The sequence below is a fragment of the Colletotrichum graminicola genome (genome assembly GCF_000149035.1).
Source record: "Colletotrichum graminicola M1.001 genomic scaffold supercont1.47, whole genome shotgun sequence".
In the NCBI taxonomy this organism is placed as follows: Eukaryota; Fungi; Ascomycota; class Sordariomycetes; order Glomerellales; family Glomerellaceae; genus Colletotrichum; species Colletotrichum graminicola.
Genome location: NW_007361051.1, coordinates 282,117 through 306,419, shown reverse-complemented (window position 1 = coordinate 306,419; position 24,303 = coordinate 282,117). Strand labels below are relative to the sequence as shown.

General features: G+C 55.8%; 5 protein-coding genes across 5 annotated transcripts; 3 read left to right on the top strand and 2 right to left on the bottom strand.

The window, feature by feature from the left end:
• Positions 1-2,495: 2,495 nt before the first annotated feature.
• On the bottom strand, positions 2,496-5,506 carry GLRG_09321 (RNA-metabolising metallo-beta-lactamase; the record flags this gene model as incomplete). Its single annotated transcript, XM_008100006.1, has 2 exons — positions 2,496-5,304; positions 5,361-5,506. The coding sequence occupies 2 exons, from the start codon at positions 5,504-5,506 to the stop codon at positions 2,496-2,498; spliced, it is 2,955 nt and encodes a 984-aa protein (XP_008098197.1).
• A 1,005-nt stretch (positions 5,507-6,511) lies between these two features.
• GLRG_09320 (Sec23/Sec24 trunk domain-containing protein) lies at positions 6,512-9,732 on the top strand (the record flags this gene model as incomplete). Its single annotated transcript, XM_008100005.1, has 4 exons — positions 6,512-7,849; positions 7,899-7,996; positions 8,049-9,579; positions 9,646-9,732. 4 exons carry the CDS (start codon positions 6,512-6,514, stop codon positions 9,730-9,732), a joined length of 3,054 nt encoding a protein of 1,017 aa, XP_008098196.1.
• Positions 9,733-14,626: 4,894 nt separating this feature from the next.
• Positions 14,627-15,844, bottom strand: GLRG_09319 (uncharacterized protein; the record flags this gene model as incomplete). Its single annotated transcript, XM_008100004.1, has 4 exons — positions 14,627-15,216; positions 15,282-15,399; positions 15,459-15,592; positions 15,655-15,844. 4 exons carry the CDS (start codon positions 15,842-15,844, stop codon positions 14,627-14,629), a joined length of 1,032 nt encoding a protein of 343 aa, XP_008098195.1.
• A 2,099-nt stretch (positions 15,845-17,943) lies between these two features.
• On the top strand, positions 17,944-19,703 carry GLRG_09318 (asparaginyl-tRNA synthetase; the record flags this gene model as incomplete). The annotated part of the gene is made up of 3 exons (XM_008100003.1): positions 17,944-18,218; positions 18,287-18,371; positions 18,492-19,703. 3 exons carry the CDS (start codon positions 17,944-17,946, stop codon positions 19,701-19,703), a joined length of 1,572 nt encoding a protein of 523 aa, XP_008098194.1.
• Positions 19,704-21,158: 1,455 nt separating this feature from the next.
• On the top strand, positions 21,159-21,467 carry GLRG_09317 (uncharacterized protein; the record flags this gene model as incomplete). Its single annotated transcript, XM_008100002.1, has 1 exon — positions 21,159-21,467. The coding sequence occupies one exon, from the start codon at positions 21,159-21,161 to the stop codon at positions 21,465-21,467; it is 309 nt and encodes a 102-aa protein (XP_008098193.1).
• Between the last annotated feature and the right edge of the window lie 2,836 nt (positions 21,468-24,303).

The following is a 24,303-nucleotide window of genomic DNA, read 5'->3' as shown; positions in this document are numbered from 1 at the left end:
TAATGTAGATTCCACGGGGGGGGGGGGGGGGGGGCACCGTCGCGCAGGCTAACAAAGTGCCAGCTCATCAGCACCAAGATCGCCCATGGTCACGCCGCTCTCTCTCTCTCTCTCTCTCTCTATATCTCTTCTCTCTCTCTCTCTCTCTCTCTCTCTCTCTCTCTCTCTCTCTCTCTCTCTCTCTCTCTCTCTCTCTCTCTCCCCCTCCCTCTCCTTCCAACGAATGATACGCAGGAGGGGAGGACGGTAAAGAAAAAAAGGAGTGAAAAGACCGGTTTGTTGGTACGCACGCAGCCCCAGACCGCGTCGATCACATTGCGGATACACTGACACACTATTTATTACCTACCGGCGTCGAACCGCGCGGTGACGTCGCAACGGGCTCCTCCCGGGTTGGCTTACCAGATGCATCCCAGTCCCTGATTTTCCCTTTGGATCGACGGGGAAAGCGTTTGGACACCTCAGTAAAGCAAGGAAAGAAAGAAAGAAGAAGAAGAAAACACATGAAAAAAAATGAAATAAAAACCACGCAATGACTTCACGGGGTCTGTCTCCCCCGCTCCATGGTTCAGGCGCGTTTGGTGCATCGCGGCCAAATGCCAACGAAGGAGGAGCCAGCTAAAAAAGATATTCCGTCCAATGTGCCCTCTGTAAGCCCATCATCGAACGTACTTTTTGCAGCCTGTGAGCATAGTGAATGCTCCTATCCATTCCATCCCCCACTCTGGTCGTCTTCACACACACACACTCACACACACACAAACAAACAAACACACACACACACACACACACACACACACACAACACACACACACAAGCTTTTGACCATGTGATGCACCTCTCTCCATCGGTGTACTGTGTGTATCCCCCCCGTAATGCAATCTCCCGCGACATGACGTGGATGAACGTCCTCAACTGCCAATCCCCATCACCAACCCCAACCACCCCTATTCACCCCCCTCCTCACTCTTAACCTCCCATTCCCTGGCCATCTCTCTCTCTCTCCCTCTCCCAGCTCGCCTGTGGGATGAACCCCTCGATACTACACCGTGTTGCGTAACCAACCTCTGGCGGTTTCCGTGCCACACACAGGCGTGCACACTTACACACTTACTTGCCTATACACGCTACACGCAGCCACCCCAGTCACGGTGTTAGTCAGCGAACGACGGCGGCGGCGGCCTCGCCAAGCGCGCATGCCCGTCGCGGCACGGCACGGAAGGGGCATCGTTTATGCTAAAATCTTCCATGCTCATGTGGCTTGGTCAACCACTCTTGCCCCTCCAGTCTGGCCCAGTGTAGATTGCACAGAGAGAGAGAGAGAGGCAGAGAAATCTACAATGGAATGGGAGGGGGAAACAAGGAAAAGGAAAGGGAAGAGAAAAAAAAACTCAAGAAAACATAAATCAGATTATACCCGAGTTAACCTTATTTCGTCCCCCTTTTTCTCTAATTCTCCATGTTCGTGTTCTTGCTCGTCTTCTCCCGCCTCCTACCACCGCCGCTCATCCTTTTCCCCCGGGTTAATGTCCCAAGGGCTCGCAGCTCATCTCACTGACACGAGGCTTCGACCTGCCGTTCGTAATGTCCGTCGGCGGCCTCAGCAGATCTGGCTGGATTGGGGGAAGAAGGGGAGGAGGGGAAGGGTGGCCGGATACGACCGCGTCGGAGCCTTCCCCAGGCCCGTCCCGAAGCCAAAAGAACGGCCCTCCTCGTCGTTCCGTCATGCTTTCCCGTCACTGCGATCCAGAAACCTACAATGCCATACAGGAGTCAGGACAACTCCCACCACAAACCCTCCATGCAGACTAAAAGCAAATAAAAATAAACACCAGACGGTCTTTGGAGGGGGGTAGGTTGTTTTTGCCCATGGCCAGACAATGCCCCCCCTCTCCTAGTCGGCCTCAAGCACACACACATACACTCACTCTCTCTATCTTGACACACCCACTCTTCACATGCAATACCGTGCGGCGCTTAGAAAGTGACGGGGAAAAAAGGGGGAAGGGAAAAACAAGGGGAGGAAAAAAACACTGAAATAAATGAATAAATGAATCATATCGTGAGAACCAGCAAAGGTTTCTCATGCGCGGCATCAAAAGGCCCTACCAACTTTCGCCGCATGTCATGCTCGCTCCCCCCCGAATTGGGTTCTTGGCCTCCATGCCGTCCGAGTTCGTCTCATCGACACTCCAAGCCTTACGAGGCACTTCGCGGGGGACGTCCCATCATTATCAGAAACCAATGCCTACGTTCGAGGTGATGTGTATCTGAGAACCTCAACATCGGAAGAGAGTCTAATCAGGGCCTTGGCCACCAAAAACGGGCTAGGACGTTTCCCCTCCTTACGCGGATGGTCCGGTCCATCTTATGCTACAGACAAAGTACATGCCCAACCAAAACCCCCTTGGGCGGAAGTTACTGGAATAAAGGGAGGGGGGGGGGGGGGGGGGGACAATTCCCATCCCCACGGAAAAAAGAAAAAGACCCGTCCCTCATGCTCCGGCCACCACGGCCAGACCATCGTAAATCATCCTCTTGACCTCGTAAAAGGTGCTGCGGTGCTGCATCATCGTTGCCGCGTCCGCGATGCTCACGCTCTCCACCTCCACCTTGCCCGTGCTCGTCTTCCGCACTGCTACCGCCCCGTTGATGACTAACGTACCCTCCCCCCGGAACTCGGCCGTGTAGCCCGCCGACTGCATCGCACGCCGCAAGTCCGTGAGCCTCAGGTCGCCCACGTGGAGCGGCTGTGCCACGGAACGCACCGCCGACGCCATGTTGGACGGCAAGAGGTCCAGTGTCGGCACCACCTCCACCTCCACCTCCTCTTCTTTCTCCTTCTTTTCCTCGTCGTCGTCGTCCTGCTCCTCATCCTTGACGGCCTCTTCGGCATCAGCATTGGTCTCGGCGTCTTCCGCCTCCGTCTTCTGCCTCTTGTTGGCCCCGTCGTCTTTTTCCGCCATCTTGCCCTTGGCTAGAGCCTCCGCCACGAGCTGGCCCGTGACTGTCACAACACCCAACCCGCGGACGTTCTGCCATTTGAGCTTCTTGACAAGGCTGTCGGCCAGTTTGACCACCCACGCGTTCGTGTCGACACTCGCGTCGACCCAGGTGCCCATCGCAGGAGTGTACACGTCGATGCCGTTCTCCTCCGAAGCTCCCGACTGCTGCGCGAGGAGCATCTTGCAGTCTGCCGCAAGCGTCCTCGTCTCGTCTGGGGTGCCGCCCACCAAGATGAGCTTCCTCGGCTGGATCAACGGGATCAGCATGTTCAGACTCCTCTTGTCGTGCAGTCCGCTGAAATCAACAAACGCAATGCGCAGATTGACCATGACCTTCTCTCGTGACACGACCAGCTTGGACGGGCCCTGGATCTCCTCCTCGACAGTGTCCTCCACCTCGTCCAGCTCGTCGGTAACGTCATCGCCTGCGGCGTTGGCGTCCACGTGGTCTGCGGATGCAGCCCTATTGTTCTGGCGCTTGTTTGAAAACCTGTTGTTTCCGTCGTCCCATTTGCGCTTCTTGCCGAGACGGTCCTCGTCGTCATCTCCTCGAAGACCATCATTCTCCGGCGCTTCTTCCTCCCTCTCTTCAGCTCGCAAGTAGTCTTCGGGCCGGATGACGTCTCCAAACTGGTCGTCGCGTCTACGGCGCATGACGAGAGGGAACGACCTCTCACGACCTTTCTTGCCCCTGACATCAAAGTCGTAGGCGCCGCGCTTCTTGGTCAGGATGTTAATGCCGAGGTCTTCGTCGGTGAGAACGACCTTCTTGCGCGTCGCTTGGCCCATCGTCGTGGAGATGTTGAGCGCTTTGCCTTGCTGTTCGTTGTCCGACTCTCCCGAGTCGGTGGATGAATCCGACGAGACATCGTCGGCGGCGTCGGCGGGCGCTTGTAACGAGGCTCCTCCGCCGCTTTGTAAGGTAGCTTGGAGCTGGCGTTGTGTAGCCAGCCACTGCTGATAGACGTTGAGCTCTTCTCCCTCCAAAGCCTGCCGCTTGGCCTCTTGAACCTCGAGTTCTCTTCCACCGCCATAAACCAGCTCAAGATTATTGCCATTGCTGGACTGCTCGACCGCGACGCCGTCCCGGCGCTCAGTCCACCAGTCCCACAGCGTTCTCGCTATTGACGGCTGCTCGGCGCGAGATTTGGCCGGCTTGTCCGTCAAAATGACCAAGTTCCTGGAGTCCTTGGCGAGACCGCGGATCAAATCCTTGGAGAACCCCCACTCCAGAGTGTCGTCGCTGGCGAGGATGACCCGCCCTTCTGCCTGAACATTGTCACCGGACCCGGAGAGAAGCTTCTCAATCTGCGCACGACGTTCCACCAGCTTGAGATATCTAAAGTCGAACGGCACCCCCTCCTTGCTCTTGGCCTCTGTGCCATTGGCTTTGCGCTGCCCATCCGCGACCGACTCGAATTCACGGACGATGTTATCGTCCATCCACTCCAGCATACTTCGTGCGTACCGCAGGGTGCTCGACATATTACGCCCGGCCAAGTAGAGTTTTGCTGATTTGAGACTGCTGCTGTCGGATTCCGAGTCTGCCCTCCACGCGTGCTCAAGCAGATAGGCGATCTCCAAAACACGGGCGCTCGAGTCTACCGGGATGAGGGCGGTGCCTCCTCTGGCAACGCAAGTCTTGATCATGTCGATCAGCTGCTCGTCGCGCTTCGCACGACCGCCAGCCTGAGCCACCTTTTCTGCGCCTCGACTGCTACAGACGAGAGCCGTCGGCTTGCGCAGTTGCTCGATGACATCGGCGCCGCCGCCCCCGGCACCGCCTAACCAAGCAGCTCCGGCAAAGACATTTTCCTTGGCTTGGTTCCAGTCGACAGCGTAGACGATGGACTCGAGACCGTGCTGGATGTGCCATATCGTTCCTCCGAGACTGTGGCCCGCGTTGTACGCAGTAATTATAAGTCCGTTGAGCGGCGGGGAGAAGGGGGACGGGAGTGGCTCATGCGGCTGCGAGTATTTCAGGGGTTGGATAAGGGAGAAGTATCGGGTGATTTCTGCGGGAGAGGGCGCTTGAAGCAGGAACTCGCTACCGGCCGTGGATTGCTGAGAAAAGGAATAGGCGGCTTCGGTCAGAGAGCCGAGGGGTATCTTGGTTGCTGCCAGAGGGGTCGAGGCATAGAGATCCTGGGTCAAGGTGCGGCCCAAGTCGATGACGGGCCGCGTTGCGTAGACGGGGATTCGCGTGAATAATGGAAAGTTCTTGCAGCAGTGGGCGAAGGCGGCCAGATGGGATGTCGTGGCATGGGTCAGGAGGATGAGGGATAGCGTGGGAACCTGTCTACGGGAATGTTAGTCTGTGGGAGCGCAAATAGAGTGCTATGGGAATATGGCTACTTTTCAAGCTCCTGGAGCTTCTCGACGTCAAAAGACTCATCCCAGCCGAGATCAATAAGGATCTTGACGCCTCCATCGAGCTCGAGGATTGATTGCGACGCCGATGACTCGGACAGAGCGCCTTGCAGAGGACAGAAAGTAAACATGTTTGGTGTCTATGCAGCAGGGGCTGCGATGCATCGTTTGGGGGGGTTCAACCTGTATTTGGGAGTTGATTCGGCACCAAGTCGCTTCGCTTCAAGATGGAGTGGTGTAGGCGATAACCATGGCGTCGAGCGTCGGATTCAATGTTGGCTGGGAAATCTGGATTGTCGCGTAGCAGAATCCAAGATGCAAAGCAAAGTCCAGGATGCATCGGCAGCAGGTACGTACCGCGGACGTGCAGTAGTGCTAATGTACCTACCTGGTAGACTAGGTACTTCAGATACCTATCTACCTGGAGCAGGTACAGGGGCCAATAATATGGGTCCATTAGCCGGTCTCTGAACGGTGATGGAGTTATTCCGGTCCCGAAATGGTCTAGCTCGGCTGTTCGGCAGGAAGTGGGGGGGAGGCTGCTGCGTTAACTTGAACAGGTAGCTAGCTATAGGTACACCGCCTCCCTATCTAGGTACCTAAGTGTCTGGCGTAGCTACGCCCTCTAGGTAGGTACCCACGTGTATTACCTAGCTATCTATCCGTACCTACCTAGGTACTTGAACTGGGCTATCGGGACTGGAAAAACGTATCGGAATGTCATCGTGTCAATTTGGTTCTAATCCCTGTCGATTCGTGGATTCGGCCTGACCCGACCCGTGGTGCTCGAAAAGGGACACACTTCAAGCTGTTGCTCTCTTGGATAAGCTTGGCCGGTCCCCGAAACTGCCGCCGACAATCAATCCTTCCAAGAACCCGTCTGCTTAAGAGAATGAGAATGGCGCACTCTTAATTGCGTGCGCGCATGACGAAGAATTTCCCAGCGAGTTCCCATTCCGGCAAACTACGGCGCACAAGAGCTCTACCAACAGCCAACCTGTCTCTGTCTGTCTGTCTGTCTGCCTCTTCCACCTAGTCTTGGAAGCTACCCGTACTTGATTTCACTACGGCCATCTTCGAGAACGACAACATTCCCCCCTTATTACCCCCGGCCACCGCCAAAGACGTCTGCAAACATGTCTGATTTCAGCACATATCACCACTTGGGCCAGGGCGAGCAGGACCCCGCGAACCCGAACCGATCGACACAACCCGCACCTCCCCCCTTCTCACCTCCCATCGCGGGGCAGCAGCACCAGCAGGGCGCCGCTTACGGGCCTCCTTCGACCCCGGGACAACAGCAATACTATGGCGGGCCGCCCGGCTCGGTGCCGCCCCAGGGTCAGCCCTACGGTGCCCCTCCGGGCCAGGAATATGCGCAGAGCCCGGGTTTCCAATCCCAGGACAGCTTGGCGGCGCAAATGGGAGGCATGTCGCTCGGTGACGGCCACGGCACCGCCAGGAGGAAGAAGAAGGACCGCCACGCCTACCACCAGGTCGAGGCGACAGGCTCCTCGCAGCCGTTCAACGGCATCCCCGCCGCCGGCACCAACGCCACCGCTTTTCTCAACGACCCCTCCCAAGCCCAGTTCGCCCAGATGAACCAGTTCCCTGTTGCTGCTGGCGAGACCTTCACACCCGCCATGCCTGCCTCCCCCGCCGAATTTGCCGCTCGGAACGGCTCCGGCTCGGCAGGACCCCCCGCAGTGGTCCAAGCCTCCGGCCACCAGAAGCTGTCCCTCGATGACCTGCCTAGCGTGCCGCTCTCTCGTGACGCCCTGCAACAGCACTACTTCACCAACGTCTATCCCACCTTCGAGAAGCACCTGCCCCCTCCCTCGACCGTCTCATACGTAGCCTACGACCAGGGCAATGCTTCGCCCAAGTTTGCGCGCCTGACCCTCAACAGCATCCCCTCCAACGCTGAAGGTTTGGCTCTGACCGGTCTTCCCATGGGTCTCCTCCTGCAACCCCTGGCTCCTTTGCAGCCCGGCGAGCTCGAGATCCCCGTTCTTGACTTTGGTGACTCTGGCCCTCCGAGATGCCGCCGCTGCAGAGCCTACATCAACCCCTTTATGATGTTCCGCTCGGGCGGAAACAAGTTTGTTTGCAACCTGTGCACTTACCCCAATGATACCCCCCCCGAATACTTCTCCGCACTCACTCCTCAAGGTGTCAGAGTGGACCGCGATCAGCGCCCAGAGCTGACCAGAGGTACTGTGGAGTTTGTCGTGCCCAAGGAGTACTGGACGAAAGAGCCCACAGGTCTGCGCTGGCTGTTTGTAATCGACGTCACGCAGGAGTCCTTCAACAAGGGCTTCATCGAGTCCTTCTGTGAGGGCATTGTGGCCGCCTTGTACGGCGGTGAGGACGCCGAGAGGGACGAGCATGGCGAGCCCAAGAGGAGCATACCTCCTGGCGCCAAGGTCGGCTTCGTGACCTACGACAAGGACATTCACTTCTACAATGTCAACGTGAGTTGCTCGCCATGCCTCTCGAGCATCGCCCACTAACAGCCCACAGCCCGCCCTGGACCAGGCACAGATGATGATCATGCCTGATCTTGAAGACCCTTTCGTGCCGCTGAGTGACGGCCTCTTTGTCGACCCCTACGAGTCCAAGTAAGACTTGCTCGGCCTGTTGCAAGTGGAAGCCTCGACTAACACGCACCAGGGACGTCATCACATCACTGCTCACCATGCTGCCCACAATGTTCTCTGATATCAAGAACCCAGAACCGGCCCTTCTTGCCACCCTCAACTCTGCCGTGGCCGCGCTGGAGAAGACGGGCGGCAAGATTGTCTGCTCTCTGGCCGCGCTGCCCACCTGGGGCCCTGGCCGTCTGTTCCTCAGGGATGATGGAAAGCACCCCGGCGGTGAGATTGACAAGAAGCTCTTCACGACCGAGCACCCGGCATGGAAGAAGATGGCGGAGAAGATGGTGGCCACTGGTATCGGTGCCGACTTCTTCCTCGCCTCGCCGTCGGGCGGCTACCTCGATATCGCCACCGTCGGCCACGTTTCAGCCTCGACCGGCGGCGAGACCTTCTACTACCCCAACTTCATCGGGGCCCGCGACAACACCAAGTTGTCCATGGAGATCAAGCATGCGGTTACGCGCGAGACTGGTTTCCAGGCTCTGATGAAGGTTCGCTGCTCAAACGGTCTGCAAATCAACGGCTATCATGGCAACTTCATCTACCACACGTTTGGTGCCGATCTCGAGATCGGCGTCATCGACGCCGACAAGGCCATGGGCGTCACCTTCTCCTACGACGGCAAGCTCGATTCCAAGCTCGATGCTCACTTCCAATCCGCGCTCCTCTACACAACAGCCTCTGGCCAGCGCAGGGTGCGCTGCTCCAACGTGATTGCGAGTGTCTGCGACAACCCGAGAGATAGTGTCAAGTTCATTGATCAAGATGCCGTCTTTACGATCCTTGCTAAGGAGGCCAGCACAAAATTGGCCAACACCTCTGCGTCGATGAAGGACGTCAGAAACCACTTGACGGAGCGCACGATCGACATCCTGTCAGCGTACCGTAAGAACTTCCTCACATCGGCCCAGCCTGACGGCCAGCTAGTCATGCCGGAGAGACTGAAGGAGTTCTCGATGTACATGCTGGGACTCCTCAAGTGTCGCGCGTTCAAGGGCGGCAACGAGAGCTCCGACCGCAGAGTGCACGAGATGCGGATGATCCGGTCCATGGGCGCCAAGGAGCTGAGTCTGTACCTGTATCCACGGATGATCCCCATCCACAACCTCGCTCCGGAGGACGGATTCCCTGACGAGTCGGGTCACCTCAGGGTGCCCCCCGCGATCCGTACCTCCTTCTCTCGCGTCGAGCCCGGTGGCGCCTACCTCGTCGACAATGGCCAGCAGTGCCTCATGTGGTTCCATGCGCAGACGTCGCCGAACCTCATCGCCGACTTGTTTGGCGAGGACAAGACGACCCTGCAGAGCCTCGACGCGTACACGTCGTCGCTACCCATACTCCAGACCCACCTGAATGCGCAAGTACGCAACATCATCGAGTTTCTCAAGACGATGCGCGGCTCCAAGGGGTTGGGTATCCAGCTCGCAAGACAGGGCATCGATGGTGCCGAGTATGAGTTCGCGAGGATGCTGGTCGAGGACAGAAACAACGAGGCACAGAGCTACGTCGACTGGCTTGTGCACCTTCACAGGAGCGTCCAGCTGGAGGTATGATATGTCCTGCTCCTTCCATCACAATATTCATACGAATTCTTGGCTAATCACTTCTCGTAGCTGTCCGGCCAAAGGAAGAAGGACGACCCGTTGACGGACGCCAGCGCACTAGCAGGTTTTGCCGGCCTGAGACCCAACTACTGGTAACGCGTAGGGGTCAAGGCAAGCAAAGAGACCCAGGGAGAAAAGGGTGGACGGGTGGGTGGTATGTGAACGAATTTTTCAAATGGTTTAAGCGTTGTCGGAACTGCATATACATTTGGGTGTCAAGGGGGGAGAGAGAGAAAAAAAAAAAAGCAAACAGCTATGCAAGAAGAGTCTCTGGCATACCCGCTGATCGAATTGTCTTGTTTCTTTACGTTTCTCACTCTGGTGTGTTATATGTGAAAGCCCGAGCAAGTCCCTGCCCCTTGCAACATGTGATAACACTCTCGCGTGTATGGCTTCCAAAGAAGCAAGGGGATGATGGCCCTCGAACCTGTCACCCCCTCCCCCTTGCCCTCGCCCAAGGAAAGACTGTGTGGTACGGCTGGAAAAAATAGGCAGGCAGCATTAGCAAAATACCGGGACATTCATGCCTAAACATCACCCTTCCCCCTCAGCCATCCCGCATCTTCCCGTCATCCTCATGGTTACATCCCGTCACCGGCGGCAACGGGAAAACGAAGGGGGGATGGCTGGCTGGCTGGCTGGCTGGAAGAAAAGAAAGATACGCGGGAGACCCTCTTGTCTCTAGGCCAGGCAGGTGATTCACCCCTCTCACCCCCTCGGCGTGTCGGGAGACGGAAAAAGCTCCGTGACACTATTCTGGGAATTTGTGAGACGGGAGAAAGACGATAATCTGCGATGCTGCTCTCGCCGCGCCGGTTCGCGTTGGGATAGTGACGAGAATGACAGAACAATATTTCTAACGCGGATAGACACCTCCCAGCGATGGTCTGGCGGGATCGAGAACCGTCAATGTGTGTGAGCCGTCAATGCGTGTGAGTATATCCATGTGTGTATATGTCCACCTGAACCTCCCACGAAGGAGAGTATTCAACATCCACCAAGTGGAGTGATCAATTAGGCCCAAGACACATAGAAAACTCCGTCAGTAACCAGCCCCCTCCCCTTTATCCTTCACCCCTCCTTTCCAAGCAAGGAACGGCGAGCCCCTACATCCCACACGCCCCTGGCTTCTCGTCTCTACACAAGACACTATTTCCCATTGACACACTGGCCTCTCCCCACCCCACCCCTCGACGTACAAGGGGGATCTTTATCGTCCCCTCAGTCTAGCGCTCTTTGGGCCTATGGAATGTCCGGATTCCGTCATGAGGAAGCTTTTGAGGTGTGATATGTGACAGGCAACCTCCCGAACATGGAGCTTGCCGGCTCAACAGACCAAAGGATAAGTCTTGCGTCAGACGATGACGATGGACAATATAAAAATCACGAGGAATGAAGCCATTACGAGGCGAGACCCTTTACACCCCACCCCCCCTTTCCTCTGCGCCAAGATTTCCACAACATTCAAGTGGGCGGCTATGTATCCGTACAGCATACCTCTTTTGATTGTCTCCTCGTAGTGAGACGTGTCACTAGCGAGCCGTTGGGGATGGCAGAGAGAGAAAGAGAGAGAAAGAGAGAGAGAGAGAGAACCCCCCCTTTGCCCTCCCATGGTTTGTTTGTGTGTTTCCACCTCAGCCGGCTGCCAAACCAGAAAGAGCGGGTTGTCGATGGTGTGTCTAGGTAAAACATGTGGCCTGCCGCGTTTGTGTATATACGTCCCTCACAGCCCAACCCCCCCTTGGGGCTGACTTATTCCCAGATCCTGAGGCAGCCTCGCGGGCTCAGAGTAGGTAGACGTGCATGCCTCCGACCCAGAGTCAACATGGGCAGAGGATCGGCCGCGTTAGCCCTTTGGCTTCCCATGGAGCTGGAATCCATCCTGTTCGAGCCCCGAGCTCCCAGGAGGATGGAGAGGCAGAGCAAGGCAAGGAAGACAGGGTGTTGATGTGATGGAAGCGCAAGGAGAGACGCCGGATCTGCGAAGGCGGGTGTGATCCCTGACGGAGATCACTACGATTTATTATTATATGCATTCATACTTCTTTTTTTTGTACGAGAGAGATCTCTCACAAGTTCCCTTGGAGACTTGCATGCCCGTCTCACTTACGGGGAGGGGAGGGGCTGCCTCCCATTGCAGGGCGGGATCTTCATCCGGGATGCACGCCGTCAGATCATGTCCTGGGACGCATCCACAATTGGATCTGTAGTGACATGCTGTGTCTATTTGGACCCCCTCATGCTCTCTCTTCTTTGGGTTCAAAGGCTGGTCATGGAGATCGTCGACCCCCCCCCTCCTTTTGGCCCCTTGTATGGAGTACACAGAACAACATCAGACGCGCCGGTCTTCGTCCGCAAGGGTTTCCTGGAAGGGTGACATAACGCAGGTGCGCCAGCGGCCCTTGATCTGCCAAGCTGGAAGGGGAAACCATCTCATGAGGTGGCCTGCGAAAAAGGAATGATTCCCGCCTGGTTGCCGAATCGCCGAGGCGCCGCACCGCGCCGCCCTCGCATCCCTTGACTGCCGCTCGTCCGACGGGGGTAAGTCATGAACCTAGCGATACGCCTCAAGGAAGGGGAGTGATGGAAGAGTCACTCTCAGCAGAATGTGTCTCGCGGGTCTTCACCTCGCCAGCCCCCCCCCGGGCGGCCTGCGGCGGGCTGCGTCTCGTGCCACCCTAAAGCCCATATCGGGGAATGGGCAGGGAGTCTGAGCTCCGTAGATTTCGCGCGGGTTGTGATTGGGCGGGCGATGCAAGGGCCTTGCAAAGTACACTACACGAGGCTGCAGGCACCAAATGACCACCCGGACACGTCTCCGGTTCCGCGCGGTTGGGTTCCGGCGCCCCATCAACAGGGTGGGGGGGCTGAGATGTATTGGGCTGAGATGTATTGCCTGGTCCAGGCCCCGTGATCGTCTCGCCCGCGTGCCTTGTCAAGGTCGATGCCGTCGGGCTGGGGGACTGTGGTCATTGCCCGCCGAGGGGTCTTGAAGGGGCGGGTAGGGGATAAGATGATAAACCCATGGGTGTTCCTCAGGTAAAGGCCGTAATGGTACCTCTGCGTCTCGGCCGTATAAGCGTCACACATGGCAGATGATAGATCCCTCATTGGAGAGGGGTGTATGGGAGCTGAGAAGAACTACTGATAACTGACAGAAGCTCGCCGTGGTCGTGGGATTTTCGCCCCTACACTAGCTTCGTCCCCCAAACCATGCAATTCGCCGAGGGGCTATTATTGCTCAAGATAAATGGGCGGCGGAGGGTTATGGACGCTGCCTATAATACCCAACCATTGAGAGGGGATTAAGTGGCACACAGTCAAAGATCCGATGATGTAGACTAGCGAGGGTGTTTGATTTCCGGACCACTTACCTGCCAATAGTTTTTCATAATGACCAGGGAAATTAATCACCTTTGGTTTGTGATGCCTAGATCAATGCCAGCCGCCGAAAAAGCAAGCATAGAGAAAGGTAGGACGCCTCCTCCAAACCATTCAACGGGTAGTTGGCAACCCTACCGAAGATCATACTCCAGCAGGGCGGCAGGCCTTGAGCCCATTGTTCGTTGCCAGGCTGTTTGCTCCTTGACGACTGTCTCTAACCGCACGCAAAACTTGCTTCTCCCTGGGGAGGTGTCGATATGTTCAAATTTGTCATTGCTGGGCAAGTCAAAGACCAGCTTGTTGTCTTCTTCTTCTTCTCGGGAGGCGCTGCGGCACGTGCCTAGACGGCCTCCGTACTCCAATGGGACCTGTATTCAACAGAGGGCCGATGGGCGTCATGGTTCATTCTACCGCCTCAGACCTTGGGCTTGCCGTTGGCGCTAGGGTTCTTCTGGCGAGAAGTTTAGTAGTAGTTAGAGTCTTAGACGACCGAGTATAGGATGAGTATCGACTCGATATGTCAGCGCCGGAATATTGTTGCGAGGGATCGTCCAGCATAGAGAGGCCACTGCCCTCGATCGAGCTGGGTGTTGGCATCCAGGAACTGTTGACCGCTTAGCCATCATGTCAGCGCCGCGTACATTGACGGTATTTTTGTTGCGCGTGTGAGACCCCGTACCCTGGACATATTGGCAGTAGTAATATGACGAGAACGAGGCGGGCGATCCCCCCTCCCGGGGCACCTATCATCGCCTGGAAGTCGAACATACCGCTCACTCATTGGCCTCCCTTAAGTCTGGATGTCCTCGTGGCGAGTTCAACGCATGTGTTCGTCATCGGGAAGAGGGACAGTTCATGCTAGAATATTATTTCCTGATTCGGACTTGAAGGGGGAATTGATTTAGACCAGGTGAAGACACCAAACGCCTGCAAAAAATAAAAATAAAAAAAATACCCCGAATTCCAAACCACCCCGGTTCCCATAAGCCCTGTCCCGACCATGCTTCCAGTCCCAACGCCGCTGGTCATGAAACGACCGGTAAACAATACCAACGATGAGAAGATCCCGAGCCCCTTGAAGACTCGGACGGAAGAAGGAAAGACAAAGAGAGGAAAAAGAAAAGAAACAGGAGAAGGGCGGCTTGGCGGAACCCATGAAATGAAAGTCTTTGCTCATTTGAAATCAACGCCCGACGTTATAGATCTGAGGTCGCACGGAATTGCAAGCAGCCTCAGCCTGGCGCGTCCGAGGGCGGAAAAAGAAACGAGCATGGATCGCTAGATTGAGGGCTGATCAGACAGCGCAGGAATGTCACTCCCTGCCCGGGTAGAAAAGACCAATGGGGTTCCAGGGACAGGGTGTCGAGAGCCTGGTGGTGTTGCTCAGTTGTGTTGCAAGACACAAACACACACCACCTTGTTGTTGGCCAAAGGTATCAATGTGACAGGTCGCACGGGAAGACAAAAAGTTTTCCCCAAGAGCACGCCGCCCTCTCAGCCCGCTTGACGTCTGCCCACCCCCGCCCGTCCCAGAGACCGATACCGGGCACACCAGGGACTGAGACAAACCACTCAGTGCATGTGAGCCGGGAGTAGGCCAGTCAAGTCAAGATCCGTCCATAATGGCCGAGAAGGCGTACCGGGGGTCGGGCTGGCTTCGGACTCGGGCAATCTCATTAGGCGCAAAGATCTCGCTGAAGATTTTGAAGTCGCTTTTGTGGCTGGAAGAGCTGCTGCTCGAGCCCGATGACGACGACGAACTCTTGGACTTGCTTTTCGAAGAGCTGCTGCTGCTGGTCCCCTTCGTCTTCTTGGCAATGTCGTCGAGAATGTACTTGGCCGTGCACTGCCTGTCGTCTTCGAAGGCGAACATGACGGCGAGGAACTGCCCCCTCAGCTCCGGGTCATAGAGGAAAACGTCGCGCCACAGCTCGGCCAGCTCCTTGGGCGGGTTGCGGTATCCGTTGCCGAGGCCAAAGTCGCCAATGACCACGTGGTTGTAGCCGTTGAAGACGCAGATGCGCAGCGCGGCTCGCATCTTGTTCCGTACCAGCTCTCGCTCCTCCGAGAAGGAGTATTTTCTTCCGTGGTCCGTTAGCTTCGGCCATCTTGCTGGCGGCATGGAAATGACCGGGAGCGACCTCCAGTCCTTCATATCCAGCGACTCGATTCGGTCTTGGAACTGGCGGAAGCGGACTTTTGAGGCGCGAATTAGCAATCTGCAACCAACCAAAGGTTTAAGACCGAGGGTTTATTCCTACCGACATCAGGGGAGTAGATGGCCCCTTCGATCGGGATCGGATAGTTGGTCGCCTGGTAGGATTCCGGATGGGGTGTGCCCAGTGTTGCTGACAGGTTACTGCGGCGGCATAATCTCTCCTGCAACGCTTTGAGTCAGAACTGGTCGGGCCTGGATCACAAATGTCTGCCATAGTTACCTCATAGCCAACTACACCAGTCTCCCAGTCACCTCCTGGTCGTTTCTCATTCGCGGCACAGATGAATGGGATGCGAACGCCTTCGGTCTGAGCCCAACCTAGGGCGCAGTCGACAGGATCACTGTGGACGACATCTAGTATTGTTAGCTGCCATGCCCCTCTTATGGATGGATGGATTGGTCTTGGTGTTGCTCACAAAACTTGGGCAGGTCTGAGCTAATGAAGCTTGGGCGGGTGAGATGGAGTTGAAGCAGTGGTTGGGCGTAGAGAATGGAGTATGGGGGCCATTCCTCGCGGAAATGTCTGTTGACCTCTGGGATGAGTTTCTTCTTGGTATCGGCGGCGACTTCTGAAGGCTTGATCTTTAAAGGCTTTGAAGAAGGCATTGTGGGCTCGACAGAGTTACCAGTACCTTGAAAGGAAGAGTGACGGACAAAGGCTGGATCCCTGGTAGTAGAAGTCTAGTAACTGGAGAAGCTCTGGGGAGTGTGTATGGCTCGAGAGTGAAGAAACCAATGTGGGCTTGGATATGGGCGCCTCCTGCGACCTTAAATATCTCTCTGCAACGAACAGCAAATCTACAGTCGATATAGAATGCGGCTTGTAGGCCAGCCGCGTGGAGGGCAGAAAAAGAAACAATGACATGGTATCCCAATGCCCTCTACGGAGGAATTGCTTTGCCTCTCCAGGAAGCGAGAGCGGTGAAGGCTGGACGAGGGGAGTGTAACCAATACTTGCCGGATCTCAGTCACGTCTGCGACATTCCAGGGTAGTGTGTAGGAAGGGCGCGCAGAGGGTGGGTGGGTTTGCCGTGGTTGTGATGTCTTGCTTATAGAGAAACCCGGGTGGTGTCACGTCAAGCTTCCCGTGGTCTTGGTAAGTGGAAACCGATCGAGATACTACTGCAATCTGCCGCAGTCATACGAGATCTTACTGTGTACCAAGATCTGAACTGAGGCGATCCTCCCAGCCGGGGAAGCCCCATTGGGAAAGGCAGTGCAACAAGGGTCGATGGTCCATGGTCCATGTCGACTAGGGGGGGAGGGGGGTGGAGAAGACATGTCGACGAGGTCCCAGCCAAGGTGTCTAGGGAAAGGGAAAGATGGCGAGGGAGAACAGGATGCGAGGGTCGGATCGGCCATGCCTGGCAATGCCTTGTAGCTTCTTTAGGTTGGGCTAGTCTCTGTGCTAATAAGCAATAAGTTGGGTATGAGAGAAGCAAGAAAAAGAAACCCAGCATTGTGGTTCTTGGACCCCCACTTGAGGAGAAGATTTGCCAGGGATTAGACGCGGTGAAGAAAAGCATAGACATTCATCTGGCGAGACAAGAAAGATGCCGTCGGGAGATGACAAGGCTTCCATGTTTGCCTGTTTGCTCTCCCGTGAGTCAATCCGAGTCGAGCCTGGCTGGCCATCTCTGCGTGGACCAAGGTTCCAGTCAAGCTTTGATCCACAGTCTCTCTGGGCTGCACCGGGAGTCTCGATGCAAACGGGCATGGCATGACGGAAGACGAGCAAGTAGGTGGACGGAGACTCGGCCGCATTCCCAGGGCCATATCATGGGATTGCGAATTAACGACTAACGACTGCATTGCCCCGAGAACCATCATCCATCAACCGGCAGCCGTGGCCACTGTTTGGTGTCTCGGGAGTCGAAGGCGGAGCTGAGCAACAGCAATAATACGACTCGAACGGTCAGTCTGTCTAGACTCGGGCCCGGGTTCCTGCAACAAGTCGGACCGCAATTTGGAACATTCATGCTGTGTTGTACGACGATCTTTGTCACTGGTTTTCTGCCGGAGACAGAAACGGAGAAGTAGATCAGAGCCGGGAGAGCTGGAGAACCAGGGATATGGTCCTGGAATGGGGAGACGAAGGTGTTTGTGGTGAAGGCGATGCAGAAGACGGAGAGGAGAGTGTCGTGAGGTGCGCAGGGGAGAGACAAGAACGTCACTGAGAGATATCGGTACGTACCTGCTGGCGATGCTCCTTTGGTCTTATCTGAGATAAGGCTCTGCTTATATAAGCATATAAGTCCCGACAACCTATCAGCTTCCATTCACCACCTAGGCTGCCAGGTAGGCACAGGAGTGCTTACCTCCCTGTTGGTACCTATCTTGTCGCCGTGCGGGACTTGGCCGTGTGGATGTACTTTGTTCTGCATACGATTTGCTGCGGTTTCAACGTACGAGTACAAGCCTTGTCCTCCCCAGCAGTATCCACTACCTAATTGAAGCTTCCCATTGGTGCTTATCAGCTACTATTTTAGCTTCGAGGTCGAACCTCAGTCACTAACTTCATTGCCATGTCGTCGCGATACTTCGTCTTCGTCCCTTGCGCCGCCGCCATATTTCGCAATTCCACCTTGTCTAACATCACGCCAAACCCCTCCTTTCTTGCCTTCCCTTCGGTGCTCGCTGGCTCATCTTCTGACTCCCTTGCAACATGCGACGGTAGTTGAGGCAGTCAAGTTCCTTTCCCAAAGATGCGAATCCCAGCAATCATGTCCATGTCCTCCTCAAGGCTCGGGGGATTCCTCCTCTCGGCGCAGCCCCTCGGTCGACGACAGCTCTCGACTGCGCCGCGGAAGACAGTCGCGCAGTTTTTGGACTGGAAACCCGAGACGGAAGTCAAGGATGTCGTCCTCAACGGATACGTCAGATCTGTCAGGAACATGAAGACGGAGCGCTTCGTCAACGTGGGCGATGGCTCCTCCCGGACGCCCATCCAGGCGCTGGTCCCGAGGAGCCATGACGAAAGGTGGGCTCATCTCGGCTCTAGTAGCTTGTCTCTGTCCCGGAAAGTTGGCTTTGTTGACAGTCTTCCAGCGCAAACTTGCGAGTCGGTGCCGCAGTCCGCCTACGCGGGTCATGGGTTCCCTCCAAGACGGAAGGCCAGAGTCACGAATTGAAAGTCCATCATGTCGAGATTCTCGGCCCCTCTGACGCCAAGGCGAGTTGTTATTGTTATTATTATTATTCTTCTCCCTTACCTTATCTCAAACTATGTGCTCTAACATGTCTCTCGGAATAGACGTTTCCCATCCAGAAAAAGTACCAGACGCCCGACTACCTCCGTACCATGCCGCATCTTCGTCCCCGAATACCCTTGAACGCCGCCATCTTGCGTCTGAGATCGGAGGCCATCGCCGTCTTGACTCAGTTCTTCGCCTCTCGGTCATTTGTACAAACCCATCCGCCCATAATTACATCCTCGGACTGCGAAGGAGCAGGAGAGGTGTTCAATGTTACCACGGGCTCCGCCGAGACATCAACGACCCCAATGAGTAGCGGCAAGGACAAGGCGGCAGGCAATCTGTTCTTTCGTTCCCCCAAGTATCTCACTGTCTCGTCGCAACTTCATCTCGAGGCTTTGGCACAGTCGCTGGGTGACGTGTGGACCCTGTCCCCAACTTTCCGGGCGGAACGGAGCGACACCTCGAGACACATGAGCGAGTTCTACATGTTGGAAGCCGAAATGAGCTTTATTGACAGCATGGACCATGTCATGGACCTCGTCGAGGACATGCTCCGCAGCTTGGCCACGGGTCTATACAAGACTCGGGCTGCACAGGAACTGCGCCAACGGCGAGAGTCTGGCCAAACCCGTACAGCCGAAGACGACCTCGTGCCGATGGAGCAAGTGGAGCGTCGGTGGTTGGGGTTGATGCAGAACCCAACCCTCAAGTGGCCGCGCATCACCTACGCCGACGCCATCAGGATGCTTCAGGCAGAGCAAGGCCGGTTCGAGCACAAGCCTACATGGGAAGGTGGTCTACATTCAGAGCATGAAAAATTCCTCGCCAAAAGCCTTGGTGCCACCAACGACCCCGGCGCTTACTCCCCCGTCTTTGTCACCCACTATCCAAGGGAGATCAAAGCATTCTACATGCGAAGATCGAACCCTTCAGCTAGCATCTCTGAGAAGTCTGGTGACACGGTCGACTGTTTCGACCTGCTTGTACCTGACTTGTGCGAGATTGCCGGTGGCTCCATGCGTGAACATCGTTTGGAACCCCTCTTGGAAACCATGCAAGCCCGCGGAATGGGCTCTCCATCCGTAGATGGACGTGGAAGCCATTCCGGTGGCGATCTGGACTGGTATGTCGACCTCCGCCGTTGGGGCTCCAACCCTCATGGTGGATTCGGCCTGGGCTTCGACAGACTGCTCAGCTACCTCGTGGGCGTTCCAAACGTCAGAGACGTTGTGGCCTTTCCACGCTGGTTTGGCCGATGCGACTGCTAAGTTCTACCGGATGAGAGGAGGGCCTTGGATAATTCGCTCGCCGCTTGTGCCGTCTACCGACACAGGCCCTCGTTAAGCTTTGCCTACCTGGGATTCTGGAAGTCGAGCCGGATGAAACACTCGCAATCTACGTTACACGGCGATCGGCTCACTCGTCCTACTCAAGTGGTCAAGTCGAACAAACAATCACCTCGTCCATGTGCGCTGTGTGGCGACTATTCTACCTGGTGGGTTGCCTCGGCCAGACGACCTGCCCCTCCCAAGTTTAATGTTTCATCCTCCGGCAGTATGCAGATGACAGGACGAGAAATTCACGGGGTAATCACGCGATGTTGCACGACGGACGGGAACAGGCAATCGGTGTCTTGGTACCAGCCTGGCCCTAAGACGCGAAGAACACGACTGCATCCGACCGAACGGAGCCGACGATGGCCGCTCCCTCGACAGGGAGAAACCATCAGATATGACGCTCTGTATAGCGAAGTGCGGCAAGCAAGATGTTTATTGCCCCGGCCATTCACCCCGTACGCGTCGCCCTTCCCCGTGCCGTGTGCGCTACGGAACACATGTTCAATTGCATTGTACTCAACCCATGGGCCGACGTTCGTGTCACATACCACGGCCCAAGGCTTTGTATCAATATCTTGTACAATACTTTATCACACGTCTCGATATCTCTCATTTATTGACCCAGCTTGCCTCGTTGTCAAGACTGAGGGAATTGGTATTAGCCATCGTCATGACACGCTCGAGGTCTTCCCGTCAATAGATTATACCTTTCGGGAGCTAGCGAAAGATGGCATCAAGGACAAATGGGGCGCAGTACTAAACTGGGCGTCTTCTCGAGGGCCCGGTGTCTTGAGAGATTCTAAGGCGTCCACGGCGATGAACATTCTGGTGATATACCTTACAACAAATGGTCTCACTTGTTTCCACCACACCTTGCTGTGACAGCTTACATGCTAACAAGTCAGCATTAACCAAGTAACGTCCTGATGCGACAAACAGGTAGGACATCTGACGGCATCTGGCTGTCGACATCAGCGTCTTGTCAATCGCCTAGCCAGGCTGGCCTCGATGCTTGAAATGCCGTTGAAGAAGGTCCTAAATATGGGAGATGAAGCACAGCGAAAGGTCTGCCTAGACGACGCCATATAATGGACGGTCAAGACTCGTAACGGCTTTGGATCATTCATCGCTAGCTACGGCCTGGATAGAAAACTGGCCACTCTGCAATTATTCGACCGTATGACCCGTGAAACTACGGCGGCCTTTACCAAGACCGCATGGTTCAGTGGGTATCCGAAGAGGAGACAGGGCGATAGTATTCGACCCTTTTCCAACTGAAGCGTTACGATGCAGTCACCATGCGGCCGAGGACAGTTGAACCTCTACCTTGTGTCACCGTAGGCCTCGGTCCGGGTACAGAGAAAAAAAAAAAGGCAACGTCAGGCCATGGCCGTGTCAACAAACGCAGAGCATCAGATCATTCCACGGTCTCAAGCCGAACCCAAATTGGCCGGTGTTCCAGTGCGCATCCAGACCATGGCACAGAAACTGTGGTACAACGACAGCATGCCAGACGAGGTAGCCGGCGGGACTGTTGAGTACTCGGACAAGAAGACACCAAGAGCGGCCCCCACTATCTACGACATTCTACTAATGCCAAGGGATGAGCCTCTCTTGGACAACAAGGTCTTTGTCCTCGTTATTTCCGTGCACGCCCACCTTGGCAGTAGTGTGGTGAGTCCCCGTTGGGACTGAGCGGCTTGCTAGGATTCGAACACGGATCCGCCAAATCTGCCAAGCACCTTGGATCTTGCTTGGCAAAGGTTTTGAGCCAACGGCAGGCGTGCTTCTTGGGCTATATTACTATGTATACACGTAACAGGAAGAAGCAACAAGTTGGTACAGTGGCACGCGCCTGAGCGGTGTGGGGGGGAAACCTGGCTAGGGACAAGACCCTCCTACGATCAACGAAGATGGTGTCACCATGTAGCAATGGTCAAGAAGAGAGTGAGGAGCATCGTGGAACAACCAGCCATTGGCGTAGTATCAGTATCGTCTCTTGACGGGTTCGCCCCCACCATGTCCAACAGTCAAACCGTCAAGCCAGAGAGTATCTCCCGCTTAGACTTGGGGGCCACGGGGATACTGCCATTCTAGGAGCGGGAACATGGACAGGGAACCCGACGGCCGGTGGGGAGGGACACCCCCCAAGGGCCCGAAGAGGACAGAAGATGCGCAAAAGCTTCGCCTGAAGTGGAGAGTCGGAGGAAAGCCTCGATTAACAATCCAGTCCAAGCGTTCCATGTTTTTGCGGCAGCTGTCGAGATGGCCTTACTCACGGCAATTAGTTGCGGCGTCTTCTTTGCGACGGCTGACTGGAGCATATCGAACTTATCGACAAGCCCCCGATCCCTCGGAAAAGGCCCACCGCCCGAAGTCCGCTGCTGCCCACAACGCGAGCGATTGTGGAGGAGGGATTGTGGATTGAAGAAGGGAAGATTCATAGGTATGCTAAAGGCGGGTGGGTGGGGTGACTGGCGCGGACAGGTTTGTTGGTTGGTTGGTTAGTGATGGTGAGGGAATATGCGAAGGGCCGCCATGATGCTAACCACGATGGCGCTCCGCCGTTGGAGACTAGCGCAGAAACCTTCAACCTTTGCTGATTGCTAAAGTGTTCGTTCTCCGAGGGCCGCGCGTCAGCGAACCAAGTGGAAGAGAGCTTCAGCTTCGTCTTGGATAGAACGAACACACACGCACACACACACACACACACACACACACACCCCTCCACCTCCCCTGGGTCCGTTGGTCCCACCACCTATCCTACTCATCAAGACACAGGTACCCGATGGCTTTTCTACCGCAGCCGACGAAGCATTCGTTTTCGTACGCAAGGCAGGGGGGATGACAGAGTCACAGAATAGAGGGTGGGGCGCGGTGGGCGCATCGAACGAATGAAGGCCGAGATGGCGTGGTGCTGCTATCGAGCATCGAATTAAGCTTAAGCACACGCTCGGGATCGTTGTGGGAAACGGGCCAAGAGCAGCAGCCCAGGATGGATGCTGATTTGTGCCGAATCACGGCCTGTGCGTGGCTTTTTCTCCTCATAGCCAGGGAGGCATGGCGCGAATCATGCCCTCCTCATCCAACTCGTTGCAACGGACATGCCGTATTAGAAGGAGTTCAATCAATACTTTGGAGGTCACAGGGCGTAGTGCCAGGGTGGTCCGATAAGCAGACGTCCAGGTTTCCATATCTGATCACATGCGGATACTGGAATGGAAGCCTGCCATCAAAACAACAAAGACAGTTTCATCCAGTCGTTCGGAAGCATGGGCGGCATCCATGTCCTAAGAACCGAGAGTGACATCGACCACGCGACGAGGAAGAGACGGGGGGGAAGCCCACCAACAGGCTAAGGGGAACTTGTCCTCTACCATAAGACGACATAGTACGACGATGGTTCGAGGACAATACCTGTGTTGACATGGAAAAGTGGGTGTGTATGGGAAGGCCCCGTGAACGCCGACTGGAACACCGGCGCCGAGTCAAAATGTCGACCCCCCCTTCGGCAAGCGGGCCATGACACCCTGATGCTTTTCATTTACTTTTTTTATTTTATTGTTTTTATACCTCTTTGGGGTTGTCGTCAACCTGATAAGGTGCATACAAATAGGATGGCTTTGAGGGGCCATCGGGACCGATTTCGCTTACGATGGAAATCTGTATTTCTCATCTTCCGCTTCGAGTCACCATCTCCACTCAACGAGCTACGAGCTGTTGGATTCATGCCCAGCAGCACTGCCTCAGTGATAGATGCATAAATCCGGCGGCCACCTGAACTGAAATAGCCTAGGTCTCTTCATAGTCTGTATGGGGTGGGCCAAACCGACGTACCGGGTCTTCTTGGGCGCCGCCGTTGGTCATGGGGAAGGGAGGGGTGTGGCCGACATAGCCGGGCGACCGTCCAATAATGGTGTCCTCGACCGGCACCGTCTCTTGTGCCGTTTAAGCAGAAATCACCATTCAATATCATTCATCACCGCCCCGCCCCGACTCGCGCACTCATCCTAGGCTACCTGCCCGTTCGGCTCGAGGCCTAAGCAAGCAGGGCTGAAAGGAACTTTCGTTGGGCTGGGGTGACGGATCCTTCAGTTGATGCTTCCATGCCGCAATTTCCATGGTTATGGTCAAGCTTCCGCTTGGCTTGACTAGTCAAAGTCAACCAAGAAACCACCCATGTCTCGTTCCCATATTTCCCGCCCTCCGATGGAAGAAGCGAGGCGGGAAATTGCCCGACGGCCTGAGAGGACGGAATAGAGTTGGGAAGCGCGAGGTTATTGCTCGACAGCATGTCGTGTCGAGGTTGCCGCTAACGCATTCGGCGCAAGGGTCCGGACACGCCCGCATCTCTCGCGATCCCGTCGAGCGCTACAGACTGGCCGCCACCGTAGGGTCGGGAAGTCCTTGAGTGCCTCGAAGGCGTCTTCTGCGAGGGGCGTCGAGGGCAACAAGGGCAAGGCAGCCGTCCGCGCATATCTCATCTACCTGGGGAGGCGGTGATGCTGCGAGTGCCGCCGTGACTGTGCTC